This window comes from Leuciscus leuciscus (genome assembly GCF_965113295.1).
Source record: "Leuciscus leuciscus genome assembly, chromosome: 19".
Lineage (NCBI taxonomy): Eukaryota > Metazoa > Chordata > Actinopteri > Cypriniformes > Leuciscidae > Leuciscus > Leuciscus leuciscus.
The window spans coordinates 32430104-32447790 of NC_138743.1; the positions used below are offsets into that span (position 1 = coordinate 32430104).

Below are 17687 nucleotides of genomic sequence, written 5' to 3' on the forward strand. Positions count from 1 at the left end.
GTATGCCACCATGTGGTAGCAGAATATACTGCAGCTAATTACAGTTTCAGAGCACACGTTTATAGGCAATGCAAAACTGTTCAACATATCTGTGATCCCAACATTTTTTACTGATAACTGTAGAATAAAGCTGTAGATTTATTTATCTTCTCACTATTCTGCAAAAGTATAACAGCTCTTACTCTTTAATTAACAAACTCAACAAGCCTTGGTTCAAAGCTACACTGAAACCCAAAACCTCTGATTTTACATTTATAACCTGTATGTACAACCTGACGATCTGGATAGTGAGAAAAAAGTGCTAACATAGGCTTATATATGATATTGTGCATCCACATACACCCACATGGAAGCTAGCAACATTAATTAGACTTAGATCACAAACAACTTTTGTTAGTAAGAATTAAAATAACCTCTTAAAGAATGAGAACAATATCGACAACTAATTACTTACAGATTATGGCATATCAACACCTCTGGACATTCTCACCGCGTGTGACAAACTTTTTTGCCTGCCCCCTCAACACTGAGCGCCGTCTCGTGCACGCAATGTAAAACAGAAGAAGAACCCCAAAACTCTAAAAGAGATACTGACCCCTAGTGGGAAAATAAAGAAATGCACTAGATAATTAATGCAATACTATTGAAACATAGAGGGACAGAACAATATATATATATTAAATGGGCCAGTGCCCATGCCAGCAGCCAAACTCCTTATTGTTTAGCCCTGATCAGTGTTGTGGTTTTCTCCACAGATACAAACACTGAACCACACTGTTGTACCCATCTCTACCTGTGTCTTATTTCAGGTCTGTTAGTCATCTCACAGCACACTACAGTACGCTTCCTCTGTGAGCAGGGTGTCAGGTAATTAGGTTGCAGGTCATCTCTAAGCAGAGGCTCAGATTCAGAGCATGAGGTCTGACAGGCGGCACATTAATTGATCGGTTCCCCCAAGCCGTATGTCTTAAATGTGCTAAATGACATTAGACGAAAGGTCAACAGGGGTTAAAAGGCGGGGACAGGCTACTTTCACCCACCATTAGAGATAATTGAAGTGAATTATTTTGGATCATTTATACAGTGGATGCCAGGCCAGCCCCCATGGCCATGGAAAACAAACCTGTTCTTTTTTTTTTGCACTGATTTGTCAGTGTATCTGATTCAGTCTTCCATTATTCACTTTCCATTCAGCTCTAGGTTAGGTTGTATTGCAGTAAAAAGTCTCCAGTTTATATGTCATGTGTTGAAGACACACACACACACACACCTCAGGCTACGTTTACACGTGGCCGGTTATTTTCATAAACGGATATTTCACCCTCTCCGTTTTCAGAAAAGTGTTCGTTTACACAAACCCGTGTATATGCCGTCAAGAGCATGCCAAACCTGTAGGTGGCAGTGTAACGAGAAGCTCAAGCTCATGTTAGCCAATCAGAATCCCCAAAATATACGTCGCACCTTTGACGCAGTGCAAGTTCTGTCGCGTACTGTGACGTCGACTTCCTAAAACTCAGTTTTTCTCAGTTTACATGCAAACAGAGTTTTCCAAATCTCCACTCTGGTCGTAGTTTTCAGAAATAATCGTTTTCAGAGGCGAATTCTCCGTTTGCGTGTAAACGAGGGGCACAACCGAAGGGAAATGTCTCCGCTTTTCTAAATAACCATGTACGTGTAAACAGGGCGTCAGTAACAGGATTTGGACGCAGCAGGTGTTTGTGATCTTGAAGCGGACAGGTGAATCAACAGCAGCTGATTTAGCTTGAGCTCAATCTTTAATTAAGTCTCATTAACTCTGATAAATAGGTCTGCCAGTTGACCAGCATTTTATTCATCTGGCCACATACAAGCTCTTTAGCTTTGTTCACACTGCACACAAATCAGATTTGTTTCTTACCATGTGATCTTTAGGACTGATTGTTTGCACTGTTGAAGTCAGGTTTGTTCAGACAGCGTAGACAATATCTGATATATACATCAGTTGCTGTCAACTGTGACAAATGTTTTGAATATGTCACAGAGCAACAGGACATGGTCTATAAACTTAGTGTTTTAGTCCAAGCTTGACCTTGCAAAGACCTTTGATCTTACCCTGGAATACTGTGGAATTACATATAGAAAATCACTACAGGGTGGGATTTTTGAATGCGAGTCTAAATGATACGGTTCATAACAGCCTCTAATCATTTGGCTCTGAACTGATGAGAGAGTTGTGGTCCTGTAATGATGGAGAATAGATTTCCACCATTCAATCACCGGCTAGAGTCCGAACTCTGTGGCTCCTCTGAGACTTGCTGTGAATGAAGAGAATGAGAATAGAAGGATTTAGGCAGTGAGAGTGTCAAAGCTGTGGACAGAAGATGGGATGCTACTTGAGTCCTATTAAATGTTGTTCGCTTAATGCTGCTTGATCTGCACAAATTCACAAGTATTGTTCTCATATGCCGAACATGAAATGAACACAGAGTGACTGCGCTGGAAACTTGACTTACAGAATGAGCCATTTAGAGGAGAGTGAAAATCAGCTGAAAGTTTTGTTCAAACCTATTGTGACCACTAGATGGCGCTGATTATACAGTGTTTCACAGTCCTCTTGACACCTCTGCCGTTGGAAAGGCTTATTGCAAACATTTTAAACGTAACATTAACTTTATTATTTACATTGTCATTGGCATTGTCCAACATGTATTATTCAGTGTTTGTTTTTTTGTTGTTGTATTGTTTACTTATAGACTAATACAGTTTGTTAATATTTTGAATTAGCTTTAATTTAAGACTTAGTAATTTTATGTACTTTTGTAATTTTTTATTAGTTTCTGTTTTATATATATTTTATATATTGTAATACTGCTATTTGCATTCGGTGTTGCAAAGATGTGCACCTATTTGGATACAGAGAATTGCTTTTGTTGTTAAAGTGAAATATGTGGGCCCTCTCAAAGGTAATCCCAGAAGCGTTTTAAAGTTCAATATTTGATCAGTGAATTACCCAGACTCCTTTGGGACTCCTCAGAGGGAGAGGCAGGTTATAAAAGTGGTCTTAGGATCTATATGAAATGAACTCTCTTTTAACATCTCTGGCGCTTCATCATATTGATAGGACACAGGAGAGGAGGAGGAGGAGGAGGGGAAGATTTGAGTGATTTCGAGCCCCTTCTTTCATCTTTCCCTGCATAATTCAGAGAGAGAGAGAGAGAGGACAGGTTTGTGGGATAGGATTACTGGATATACAAACCCCCTTTACACAACCCCTCACCCTTGAGCTTGCACTTGAGGGTCTACTTGCCACTTAACGAAATGAGTCTTTCCAAATCCAGGTGTCCTCAAAGATGCCTATTTGTATATTTTCTCTGCTTCAAGATGGCTAAATGACAGCCTTGTGGGTAAATTAGCCTAAATTGTAACGATGGATAATTAAGCACTATGTGTTTTAATATGGGGTGAAATCTGCAGCACTATCATGGCAGCTGTCTTACTTATTAAAAGCCTGTTAATTTGCACATCCCCATGCTCATGCTTCCATTAGGAGTCTCTATGGACTGATCCGTAATTGTTATCTCTCCCAATTTTCCTCTTTATAGATATGTCTCTACCTATGTGTGTCTGTCTGTGTGTGTTAGTAATGCAGCATAGTTATGCTCTGAATCCCTGATCTCTCGTGTTAATGACAAAAGGGATAGATTGGTGTCCCGTTGGTGCATCCTGGCATCGTCACGTCCTGTTTCCACAGCAACAGTGACTCCATCTCCTCCCGGAGGCTGAAGTCTCAGTGGAAATCTGACTCAAATAATGTTGCAGATCCCTCACATGGTTGCATTTGACTAATTGGCTGTTATATTCCTCATTTTCTCCCAGCTTGTTCGTTTTTTGCAAAGTTTTATCAGTTTGAAGTGTCCTATAAGAGCTCTGTTACTCTTGGCGAATTCCTTTTGTTGTTTGTCAAATCTAGGGGTGACCCCGAATAGTCGAAGATTCGATGCTTCGATAGGAGGAGCCTGATTCGACTACCGATCTCACGGTCGAATCTTCGCAGAGGTGTTATGAAACGAGGATCATGCCACTTTGGCTATATGAGGGCGCTCAATGTCTGATTTCACATAGAACTAGCTTTTATGTCAATACGTTAATATTCAGCCTATTATGATAATGCTGTAGGCAGGCCTATATAAAAATGTGCAAAGAAAGAAGCTTTTAATAAATATTTTTTAACGTGCGTGAATAAATCCAAACACCCCGTGACAAATTTAAGTTTCACTTTCAATCCGTGACCGACAGAGGAGCGTCTTCGCGGCAAGGATTTAAATCTTTAACAATGTCTGGGATAAGAAAATCTAAAGTGTGGATGTACACCATCAGAAAGGATATTCTCCAAGGCTGGATTTAGCATCAGGAAAACCATGATCGCACTTCTGCCGGCCAACGTTAACATGTTTCACGCATAGACTGGGTTTCACGTTAGAATGTATTTTATCCGCGCGCACAATTTGAAAAGACTCCAACGGACAGACAGAGTGAAAGACTTTCAGGATTTGTTCTCTCGATCAGGTACAAGTGATTTCAAAACTTTTCAGCCGGTTCTAATTTTATTTTTGGATGCTGTGAACATTTTTAGCTAAAAAGACTGCCACTCCAGTTTAGCATTTATTGTTGTTTCTGCAGTTAAAAAGACAAAGTTGAAAATTCTGGCTACTATTGTTATTTTAATAATTTCTTTATTTTTATTTTATTTATTAATCTGTCAGGGTTATCTAATCTAACTATTTGTGGCTTGTTTTGAATATATGTTCCCCTGCACTTTAGGCATTTTGCACACATTTGCTCCTCATCCTGTGACTTGATTCTGATTTATTTCGTTTTGTATTTTTATTTATTAGAAAGGTATATTCTGTTCTAATTTAATTTAGTAAATGAATTGTTTATTTTTTCGGTGCATCGATGTTGTGCTGTAGGCTGGCCTGCTCGCACAGGTAATTTAGCCGATTTAATTTGATTTGCATGTGAAATGCAAATCTGCAGTGTGGCCTTTCTGGAGTTATTTATGTTATTTCTTAGTTTTATTGATCAAAAATGTTTTTATACATTTTCTTCTATATCTTTGTGTGATTTTCTGTACATCGCGGCTTTGAAACGTTAAAGCCCCGCCCCCAGCCCCACCCCCATACACATGATTCGACTATTAGTCGACTATAGGCAAGACATGACGATTCTGATTCGACTATGAAAATCCATAGTCGGGGACAGCCCTAGTCAAATCCCGGGGTTTGTCCGGAATCCTGATGAAGTTTGAACTCCGGATGCAGACTGTGACTTAATCATGCACCATTTCTCTCCATCGACTACCGGTTCCTGCCTATGGTGGCAAATATGGGTCATTTTGCTCCAGTACATTGGAATCACACATATTTACCCAGAGATCCCCCCTCATCATGATCACGAGCTCTATGGGAAATCTGGCTCCATGCTGCTTATTGTCTCCTAATCAGGCCTAGCCATCCTGCAGCTCATTGCTTTTGACGCTCTTCGATTTCGTCTCACCCTTATAGGGTCAGTGTTGATTGGCTGAGCAACATTTGCTAGGTTGGATGAGCATTGGCCATTATGGAGCGAAGTAGGTTAGATTCACTTATCCATTACATTAATGCAGACTAGAACCTTACCAACCCCTTATGATCCATTAATATGCTGGAGCTAATACTGACAAACATGAATACTTAAGGTGCCCTTTTATTCTTAAATATACACTGCCATACGAAAGGTTGGGGTGAGTAAGGTTTTTATCATTTAAATGAATACTTTTATTCAGCAAGGATGCATTAAGTGGTTCAAAAGTGATATTAGACATTTATATTCTTACAAAAGATTTCTACTTCAACTCAGTTTTAACTATTTGAGTGTTGATTATTAAATAAGTTTCATTGATGAATTGATTTTTAATTTATTAGTTTCGGTTTTCGGCCAAGTGCATCCTGAATTTTTTGGTTTTGACCCATAATTTTAATTTCGGTGCATCCCTAATCATAATAAATATTTCTTAAACATCAGATCGGTATATTAGAATGAGTTCTGAAGGATAATGTCACAGACAAATATTTTAAATAATATTTCACAATATTTCTGTTTTACTGTGTTTTTGATATACAGCCTTGGTGAGCATAAGAGACTTCTTTCAAAAACATTTGCAAATTGTATGTATACTGTATATCAGTTATAATGCACACTGTGGTTAATGACATGATCCTACTGTAAAAATTTAAATTACTATCAGCCAAACATCTTTTTCAAACGCACTTTTATTTCAAAGAATAGTCTTGATCTTTAATATGTTATTGAATTTGCCCCACATATCAAAGCAAATATCACATGTGCATTTGCAGGACGGTCTTTGTCTCAATCTTTAATTTAAGCAGGACTAGACAGAACACGCGACTTGTCCACCCTGATGAATTCAATGAGCTGCATTAGAGGTCGATCATGTGATGAGACAAGCACACAGTCTTTGAAGCATCAAATTGACATACTATCCCCATGACCTTTTACAGCCAGCATCTCCACCTATTGCATTTAATGCACAAAAGGCTTAAGACAAAGACTGCTTTCCAATTATTTGACCTGTCGCTCAAATCCATATTGCAGAAGACTTAGTTAGACGGTGGTGTGTGTGCATGTCTGATGTGTCCTTAGACGCCCCAGTGTGTGTGAGGTTCACTTGTTTCCATGCATTCTGCCTCATCTAATTCTCTGAACCCTGTGCATTAGGGAAACAGAGAGCTTTGTGTACTTTGGCAGGTCATCGCAATGGAACATCTTCAGCTGATGAGGTGCCATGAGACTAGTGCTCAAACTGAAGCTTTTCTTCAGTAATGGCTCCCCTCAGACAGATGCTGTACACGGGGTCCACTGGCACGTGCACAAATGCTGAACATGTTTATGCATTTGACATGTTTTTAAAGTATGCATTTTTATTAGTATGTGTGGTCCCAGGGAGTCAAACCTATGCTCTACCAGTTGAGCTCCAAAACATATACACTTCTACTCAAAAGTAAGATTTTTTTAAAAGACATTGATACTTTTATTCAACAAGGATGCATTGAATTGATCAAAAGTGGGAGTAAAAACATTGAAAACGTTACAAAAGATTTGTATTTCAAATAAATGCTGTTCTTTTGAACTTTTTATTAATCAAAGAAAACTGAAAAATTTATCATTTTCAAAAATCATCAAAGAATCCTGAAATAAATGTATTATGGTTTCCTCAAAAATATTAAGTGGCACGACATTTTTAACGTGTAATAATAAAATATTTTTCTTGAGCACCAAATCAACATATTAGAATGATTTCTGAAGGATCATGTGACACACTGAAGACTGGAGTAATGATGCTGAAAATTCAGCTTTGATCACAGGAATAGAAAACATTTTGAAATATACAAATAGAAAACATTTATTTTAAATTTTAATAATATTTTGTTGCATCCGTGTTTGAGCATAAGAGACTTCTTTCAAAAGTATTAAAACGTCTTACTGACCCGAAACTTTATCATGTTTTATACGAGTATATCATGTTAAATGGAGAGAAATGGGCTGTCCCCTTTTGATAGTATTGAAACAGAAAGGCACAAATAAATTTCAATCAGCCCTTAAATCTCTCCACAAAACAGACAGAATTACGGCTCTCAGCATGTCTGAACAAAACTGCCTTAGTGTCCACACAAACGGCTCTAACGGCTCTAACTCCTCCGAGGGAAACTCGCTGAAAAGACTTTGTGTGAGGGAGACACATTAACAGCTACCCGCCTGGTGTCCTGTAAAAAAGCAACTTGCTGGCCATTGCACGCCTGTTTGTGTTTAGAAAACAGACTGTTGTTGGTCTTATTTATAGCCAGCCAGGGTGGTTATTCTCTTTTAGACAAGAAAACAGACACAGAGGCCAAATATACCTGTTCCTGGGGTGTAGGAAGCTGATTGGACATTAGTGAAAGCAAAAACAAACACACACAATAGTAGGACTACATTTGGTTTATTATTAGTAATCATTGGAATCATTTAATTTTTTCTGATAAAATAATTTCCTCTATCCCAGTTTAATATTATATGCGGATACAACTGTTAGCAAGTTGTTTTCTGGTAGTAAAATGTAATTCTATATTGATTAAATCTGGTTAATGATTATAATTTTTACTTCTTACACTTTTTTAATCTAATTTGATCATTTTATATGAACATTCATATAAGGTCTTTCCTCAGAGAGACTCGTGTGAAGCTCAGGGGGAGAAAATTGTGCTTTTACCTGATTCCTATAGGAGCTTCTCAGGAGTTTCCCCCACACTAACTAGTGATCTGAATACGTGATTTTTAAGAAGCCGACTCATTACTTGCAACAGCTAATGCTTTCCCCTTCCTTTCTGATCTTCCCCCCTTTGTATTTAGTTTTATTGCATCTCTCTTTCATGCTCAGCTTTTCTGTGTTCTCACCAAGGTGTGGCTTTCTGAACGACTCCACTTCAAAGGGAATCATTTTTCTTTTCTTTGTGCATCTCTTGTTTTTCTCCCTCCTTTTTTGTCAGAACTTTATTCAGCTCATCAGTGCGGATGGTGTTTGTTGTCTGTTGAAGGTTCTCCTCCCTCAGTTTAGCTTGTACGTTACGTGTGCTTTATTCAGTCTAGCTTTAACCATTAGACGTCCATAATAAGTTCGTTCTCGTTGACGATACAATAGCGGGGAATGCCTTCACTGAGAGGCCCAAGCCTATTATTCAACACAATGCTTGACCTTTTATACACACACATACTCTCTTCTTGCAGACACGCTACGGCCAGACATGGCTTGAGTCTCCTTTTCAGGACACAACACAATACATCGCTACTCCTGCATGAACACGACTGGCTTGAGGAAACTTCTCGTGGGATCGGTGGAGTGTCAAACGCTCGAGTGCTCCGTCTGGATGTTTTCTGTCCTCCTAGCAGACCATCCCTCTGTTAACAAGCCTTATCTGCAAATCAAACTAAATGCTAATAAGCCCTGATTTCAAACGCTTTCTAACCCTGCAGCCTTTTATTGCCTTTCTTTCAGAACCAAGTAGGCGATGTTTGTTTTTATGCAGATTTCTCTTGTCTTATGTGTGGCAGTAGACGGTTGATAAGTGTTTTACTGCTACTGCGTCTCATAGTGAGGGATTGAGTGATTTGTTATGGGTAAATACAAAGTGTTTGGGGTCTGAAGAAAAAGCAGAATTAGAGTGTGTGTGTGTGTGTGCGCGCGCATGTTTTGTATTAACAAAAGATTCCTCTTCTTGACTCATGTTGATGACCTCATCAGCTCCAGGCTTCCACTGTGACTACTGAATTTATTTATTTATTTTTATTATTATTATTATATTTTTTTGTGTGTCTTCATAGTCATGTTCTCCCTATATTTAAATTCAAACAATTTTAAAGTACTTTATAAGTGTGATTATTTATGTAATTGTTTGCCAAAGTATTAATACTGATGGTAAATTATTTCATAGTAAACCTTATATAATACAGTATGCTATAAAAATAAAAAAAACTGGAAAAATTAAATACAGAAAAAGTGCCAGGAATGGTAATAATAATTAATATAAATTTGTAATTATTTAAATTTTAAATTACATTTTAATTTACATTTATTATATATATTTGTTTATTATATGTATATATATATATATATATAGTTTTATAATAAACTAAAAATACAAAAATATTAATAAAATATTAAAAAAGGCATTAAAGGGATGCTCCAAAAATAATAATAAATAATTCTCTCAGTATTTACTTACAGACACAAATGAAGAGTTTCTAAAAGTAATCCACATTTGAGTATTGACGCCACTGCACAAACAACCGTCACTTCTTGCACACTCATAACGTGCTTACATCAAGCTCCACACAATCTTCTTTTGGATGAGAATCCCTTTACAATTATTCTAGAGAACAGATATACACAGACTTCTAGTAAATATGGTCGTCAGTGTGTCGTGATCTGAGCGTGTGCATCTCACAGTGTGTAGTTTCTCTAGCTTTCTTTCTATAGCGGCCCAGTGAAGTTGCTGAAGTTGCAGGTCAGTCATTTAAACAAGTTAGAAATGAGAGAAATGAATGTGTATAACTGTTATTCTCTTGAGAGTTGTTTGATAGCGTGTCAGAGGTGTGTGGGAAAGTGGCCCTATGTCATTAAGACTGACCTTGAAGAGAAGAAAACAATCTTTCTAGCTAACCTGCAATTATAAATGGATTTATGTGCATGTGCTCTTCTGCTTAATCTCTAACTTCTCTGAAATCCTGATGCTGCAGTGTATCATTATTTCTATTTTCCTCCTTAAAGTTCAAAGGATTAGTTATCTTGCCATGGCACTTATTTGTGGAGGTTTCAATAGGCGCGTTTCCATTACAGATTTGCGCAAAACTTTTGCGATTTTTTCTAATGTCGACAAAAAACTATTGCGAAATGACGCGTTTCCATTGACCGATGTTATGCGACTAAAACTTAATTTTTCCTCTCGCGATGAGTAAAATCATTCCAAAAACCATGGAAACGGACATTGGTAGGTTTATGTACTAATCCCAGCCACTGCACTCGCCATTATTATTAATCGAAGGAGATGTATGTGTGTTTTCCAAGCATTAATGGTAAGGAACGACCCTTATTATACTTGTGAGCGGCACATATGAGGAGTTTCTGGGTGTTTCTCCCTCATTTCTGCTTCGAGGTCTTGATTGTGGCATTTATTTGAGGTTTAGAATCCATTATTCCTGTAATTCTTTTGTCTTTTATGAATTTAATAAAGAGCTCTGTCTCGTATTCTGTCCAAACACACCCGTGTCATCTACGTCAGCTGACCTGTAAATGCGCAAAAACTGTTTCCATTGCAGTTTTGCAAAATATTTATTTTTCGAATCGCCTGAAAAACCACCTCACGCGAGCGTAAAAACTTTTTTGCGATAAATGGGAGTTTTTGCGAAATTGACGTGTTTCCATTGGCCGTATTTTCAATTCGCAATTTCAATTTGCGCAATTTGAAGGGTAATGGAAACGCAGCTATAGCCTGCAGAAACAGAAGACCCCAACTTTCTCTCTTTGTTCTAAACTGCAGATTGAAAATGCAGAATATTTGTATTAGTTGTAGCAGAGTATCAGTGACAGCTGTATTTGTGTTCAGGATGTGAGAGCTGACCTCAGTAAACTGAACAAACACTCTGAACAGGTTCAGTGCTGGCATGAGGTCTCCTCGTACCTGCCACACACTCTCTGTTTCTCTTTTGCTAAGATAAATCAGACAAATGCTTTTAAGATCAGACCAACAAGCCCACAGGACAGGGTTTAAGGGGAAAGAAGAGGACAAATCAATCGGGATTACGGTAATAAGCACCGAAAGCAATGGCAGGAGAGTGAATGAGAAATGGGGGAGGATAGAAGTTTTTGAGAGGACAGAGAAATAGAGAGAAGGGCAAGATAAGAGATGAACAGTTATGTAATCTGATTACTTTTTTCTAGTAACTAGCAAAAGTAATGTATTGCTTTTAAATTTACAACAAAATATCCAAATTACTTTTTCAAACAAGTAACGCAAGTCACTTTTTTTCCCGTTTATTGACTTTCACCTCTCCTGTCCCCATGTTTGGAGAAATTGGGAGTAAGTTGCAGTGGCATTGAACATGACGGTTATTATAGTTCTAGACTACATGTGAAAAAGCTTTATTTATCTCACTTGTTCAAAAACATATTCCTCAAAATGAATCAAATCAAAATGCAAAATCAGGGTATTATGCAAACCTTCATAATTGAATATGTTAAATAACACCAATATACTTTATGTATTTAATCTCACTTTATAAACCAATGTCTTTGCTGCTGACCTTCGATGATCTAATTCAACCATACCAATAAGCAAGTGTTTTTTTAAATTTATAAATTTGCATTTCCTTCAACCTGAGACTTCATTTCACTTTTGGTGTATTTCTATAAAAAAAAAAAAAAAAAACATAAAAAAAAACAAGCAAGTCCAGCCCAAGTGAGAAAAAGTAATGTAACATTAATTTCAATAAATGTAACAAAATAACACAATTAGTTACTTTTTTAGGAAGTAACGCAATATTGTAACACATTACTTTTAAAAGTAACTTTCCCCAACACTGGAGATGAGCATTAAAATAAATTATATTCTAAAGTCGTCTTTTTTAGATTCAAAATAAAAGTTGAATTGATATTAATATGAATGTCATTAATCAAGTCACATATTTGATTAGTGACCTAAAATAGTACTGAATCCTGAATGCTTCTTATTTTGTAACATTACTTTTGTTTTAAATGTATCAAAATCTTAAAACTTTTGAATTATGCCCAGGTTTAAATAAGATTATTATTTATTTATTTTAAGTTGAATTGAAAAATTAATATAAATGTCACAAATTTGCATATTTGATTAGTAGCCTAAAATAGTGCTGAATCCTGAATGCTAATTTATTTTATAGCATTATTTTTGATTTTCAAATGTGCTCTTACACTTTTTGACCTTTCTGTAAGATGGTTCATTTTAAGTTTTCTCCTGATGATGATTTTCACCTTTCACAATTGCAGGAAATAGTTCGAGAGCGCATACGTGTGTGTGCGTGTGAAGAGGGAGGGATATGACAACTGCTCCATTACACATACACACACACATAATGTGGGTCTGTCGGATGCAGAGAGCCCAGACCAAGTGTGAAAAGTGTGAGAGATTCAAGCACTCTGATTGGCTGTTCAACTTCACCCCAGAATCTCATGAATAGATTTCTGACACTTAGCGAACATGCCTCACATCTGAATGCGGGAAACAAACTTTTTGTGCGATTGTCATACATTTGCCATTTCTGTTCAAGTGACTAGCCATGAGGTATGTCACACTGTACGCATACATAAACACACACACACACAGATAGACAGTCTGAAATGACTGTAATCCGGCAGTGACAGACGTCTGTGGAGTGAGACCAGAACAATAGCGTGTTAATTACTGCAGCCGGCGTCAGCTACATAATCCTGATACTGTACGCGTGCCAGACAGCATGCAAACAGCGAGTCTGGAATACACACACATGCACGTGCGGAGAGAATAGGCTCGAGAGGAAGAGGCCGGATGTGGGCCGTATGCAGAGAAAAGCCTTACTGTGTGAATTTGGCAGTGAGTAAAAGAGAGCAGCACACACTTGTTTCCTCTTTTAGATTCACTTGTTACACATTTTATCCAGCAAATATAAGCAAGTAAAGATCAGGAATGGCCTAGAAGTGTGAGTTTGGCTTGTTGTGGGTGTGATTGGGATATTTTCGGGGGGATGGGGTGTTCAGTGCATTACCTCCTCTAGTTCAGTAATCATTTGCAACTCCATTCAGGTCCAAATTCACCCACCCTTCATCCCCCTTCCATTCAGATCCCTCTGCACCCCCTCATAATGAAAAGAAACAGGGTCATGGTGTGTGTATGTGTGTGTGTGTGCATGTAGACAATGAGGCAGATTGTGTGTGTGATCTATATTCCAGTGGTCTAGATTCAGTGGCTGTGTGCTAACACGGCTTATCAGTGGGAGACCCGTTCCTTCTGTCCTCCAGCGAAGACCGAGACGGATGCGCACATATGTGAATGACCAAAGAATGAACACACATGCCTGGTTACAACAGATGAAATCAAAGCGTCAGGGTCCGAAGTGAGAGTTTTATTGCTCAGAGGTTCTTCTTTCACAGCTCAGGAGTTCTTATTTGTTCTTAAAATATCAGATGATTCTGCTCAAATGTCTTAAGAGAAATTAAAATGAACATATTTGTTGACAGGGCCACCGTTGGGGGACTATATATCTATTTATTCAATATTCAATATTATTCAGCTATTCAGTTTATTCAGCGATGATAAATCAAATTGATCAAAAGTGACAATAAAGACTTATATTTACATTTTTGCAGAAAATACTATTATGCTAAACTTCTGTTTCTAAAAAAATATATATATTTTCAACGTTCATAATAAGAAATTTTCATGATAATAAGAACTTTCTTGATCACCAAATCAGCATATTAGAATTTCTGAAGGATCATGTGACACGGAAGAGTGAAGACTGGAGTAAATGATGCTGAAAATTCAGCTTTGCCATCACAGGACTAAATTACAAGAATTTTTTTTATTTATTTTTTATTGTAATCACATTTCACATTATTACTGTTTTATTTTATTTTTTTATCAAATGAATAAGACTAGGTGAGCATAAGAGGACAGGTTCTGGAGGGCTCTTTTTCCTCTTTTTCCTTTAAGCCTCTGTTTTAACTCATTGCCTTCTAGAAGAAACAGTAATACTACAGGGATTGCATTTGTAATTTTTCTTTCCTTTCCTGTTTGCTCGTGTATTAGAATAGTAACAATCTCGGATTTTCGGATCTTGGCAAATCTGAGCACATTTTGAGACGCTATTGAGAAATCATCTTTGACTCTAGAGGAGACGCGTATAAACATTCAAGCATCTTTTTCATAGAAGAAAAATCTGAAATTTTAACAAAAGTCTCAATTTCAGCTTGTTGTGGCGTAGGAGAAAGAATTGCGATATTAAAGATATCTCATTTGTGATTCTTGTATTAGAGTAGAAGCAGGGCGGATGCCTCGGATGAGCTGATCGTATAGGAGAGCTCCTTGGTAACCGAAGCACAGATGAACAGAGGGGCATATACTACACCCCTCTCTCCAAGCCCCAGGGAGTGTGTGTGTGTGTGTGTGTGTGTGTGTGTGTAGGGGAGGAGGAGGTGTTTCCCAGGGTTGGGTTGAGGGTGTGTGTGTGTGTGTGTGTGTGTGAGTAGGAGGGGCTCATTGTTGAGGCGATAAGCGTTGATCAAATGGGGAGAGGCACACACTGACTTGTTGGCAAAAGGACACCAGCTTGTCGACACACACCAGTCGTCCAGCGCTCCCGTGTACTGGGAGGCCGTCACAGTTCTACACAGGGTCCACCTGCCTCACACACTCTGGAATAATGGTGTTCATCGGGACTTCACTCAAGTCAGTCATTAAATACTTCAAACGGAAGGGTAAGAACTCTTTGGCCATATTTGTCCAGTGCTGATGGAGATCAGACGGGTTTCTAGTTAGTTTTCTGAACTCGTTTAAATAGCTTTGTGTTTTGTTAATCTCTCAGCTTGTGGTTTATTTTAATTTGAAGGGATTTCATTGAATGTGCCAGGTGTGTGAGTGTCAGGTGTGTGAGTTCAGAGTTCATATAGAGCTGTAAATCTGTATTTCAACATGGACTGATGAGTCATTTCCTGTACACTTAATAGACAACCTAAAACAAACCTGTTAACACCTTGATGACCAGAGAATGACCAATGACCATGTATGAACAATAGTGCTTGTGTGCATCTTTTTTTAGACCTACACTATATTCAAATATTTATGTTAGATGTGCAGTATATTAGTACTATATCAGTTATCAGCCAATAATAGTTTAGGTTTTTTTATAGTTAAAAAAAAAAAAAAAAAATTCTGTATTGATCAAAATTGAATGTACATTCTCAATTCACTCCTATTTTTACATCTCGTTTTCATCTTTGATAACATTCATATTTTAATAACATTGTTAATTGATGTAATTTAAAAAAATTAAATAATTGTTAACAGATCTCAAAATATTTAATTGAATATTGTTTTTTTTATTTGTTTTTAGATAAAATTGTATATAATTTATAGTAAAGAAATAGTATCTAATATTACAAATTAAGAAAAAATAGAAAAGATTATTACAACTTTATGATATTAAATATTTTAAGAATATTATAATTATAATATATTTTATTCTATTAATCAGAATTTATTATCAGCTCTTCTGAATTATGTTTGTATACAATTTGCACTTGAACCAGAAACTGGTTGATCTACTCTGTAACCTTTAGTTCATTGACATAAAATGCCTTATTAGCTAAATTAAAAGGCAAACCTAAAAAAAAAAAAACATAATCCAATGTTAATAATCATTTTTAATAAATATTTTTTGTTTGATATCTCAGGAGTACAATTAACAAATTATAATATTATATATTATTATAAATTGATCAAATAATCATTTTTAATTATGATATTTATCTTTTGAGCTGAAATTTGGTGGATGAGCTCATTTTATTTCAGTGCTACACGTGGTGGTAACTGCAAAGTGTGTGTGTTTTGTGCGGGTATGAGCAGGACCAGAGGGATTATGGGAGTTTTCAATGGGCTGATTCTGAGTGCTGAGCTCAGGCTGATGTGGAGATTGATGTTGGGCACAATGCAGGTTTTTGTTCCTGCTGCCGCTCTCCTCACTCCCCGAGAGCACACAGACAGGTTTAATGGGTTGGGGACCGGGCTATCTGAGTGCGAGTGTGTGTGTGTGTGTGTGTGTGTGTGTGTGTGTATTGCCCATTCTAGAATCATCTGATATTTACTGTAGGCACTTCAAAGGGCTTGCTCACTTTCATCTCTCCTACTGAGAGGTTGTTTAATGCCGTTTGTGCATCTGGTTTTGTCCTCCTGCAAATGGTCCTCTTGAAAGAATGAACAAATTTGCTTGAGTGTCTTTTTTGCAGTAATGTGTTCAAGACCTTTATTTAGGGTCACTACGCTACGCACACTACCTTCCAGTTCTGTGGGATTCTGTCCGCACAGATTCTGTGTTGGTCTGGTTATGTGACAGACAGTGTTGGCTGGTTGGTAGATTATTGACCTGTTTAGTTGTTACCATGATTACATAACATTTATGTACTAACCCTAGGCAAAAGCACAAATGAAATGAAAACTCAATGCATCAATATTTCCGACTGTGAACACTTTCTAGGGATAAGTCTGTGATTTGTTTTTTGGTTCAGAATAATACACAGCTAAATGCCTCTGCACTTTTGGAAGTTTGATGTTTGGTGGCTCTCACAGACTTTAAAGCAGTTCATTTATGTCCTAAACAGAGAGATTCAGCACTTGATGATCAGTGTCGTTCAGTTTACAAACGGCTAGTGTATTTGTACAGTACTGAATGCCCTCTGCATCCTCCCATGTGTTTGACTGCTTTGTCCCGGCTGATGTCTGCACATTCACAGATGATGCCTTTGAGGAGAAAGCGTCCCTTTGAAGCCCAGCATCGATTTGAACAATAAGTTCAAAGACACCCAGTGTTGTGGTTAATAAACAGAGATAAACCTGGAGAAGGAATAAAAGAACATGTTTTCACACTTGGTTTGATTGCCCTGAGATTGAGTCCACCACCACCTTCCCCCTGTACTTTAGATCCAAACAACTGTATGTTGGCATCATCACTGTCTCTTTATATATATATATATGAAGACTTCAGATGCAAAAGCCTCTAAGTGCCATCTGAAATTTTCTTCTAGAATGATCAAGCTTGTATGTTTATGTGCAGTTATTTCACTTTAATGGCAATGAAAATTACCTATTAATTGTCATAAAAGTGAAATTACCGAACTTAAATATACAAGCTTGATAAAAATGCTCATTTTAGAAGAAAATTTCAGATGGCACTTAGAGGCTTTTGCATCTGAAGTCTTCATATATATATATTGAAAGAGAGATTTGTAAATAGAAAAGTTATTTTAATAATATTTTTTTGTGTTTTTGATGGAATAAATGCAGCTTTGTTGTGCATTAGGGACTTTTAAAAAACATTTAGAATTTTTA

The 17687-nt window shown here is 37.2% G+C and overlaps 1 protein-coding gene across 7 annotated transcripts in view; it reads left to right on the forward strand.

Annotated features, from left to right (window-relative positions):
- Positions 1–17687, forward strand: part of nhsl1b (NHS-like 1b) — a 128538-nt gene that overhangs the window by 92766 nt on the left and 18085 nt on the right. The window contains exon 1 of one of the 7 annotated variants that reach the window (XM_082147464.1): positions 14209–15061. The exons of the other annotated variants lie outside the window; for them this stretch is intronic. Within the exon in view, the coding sequence (XP_082003590.1) occupies positions 15007–15061 (55 nt within the window). The 5' untranslated portion in view covers positions 14209–15006. Of the gene's footprint in view, positions 1–14208; positions 15062–17687 lie in introns of those variants that run through there. 7 annotated transcript variants of the gene reach the window in all.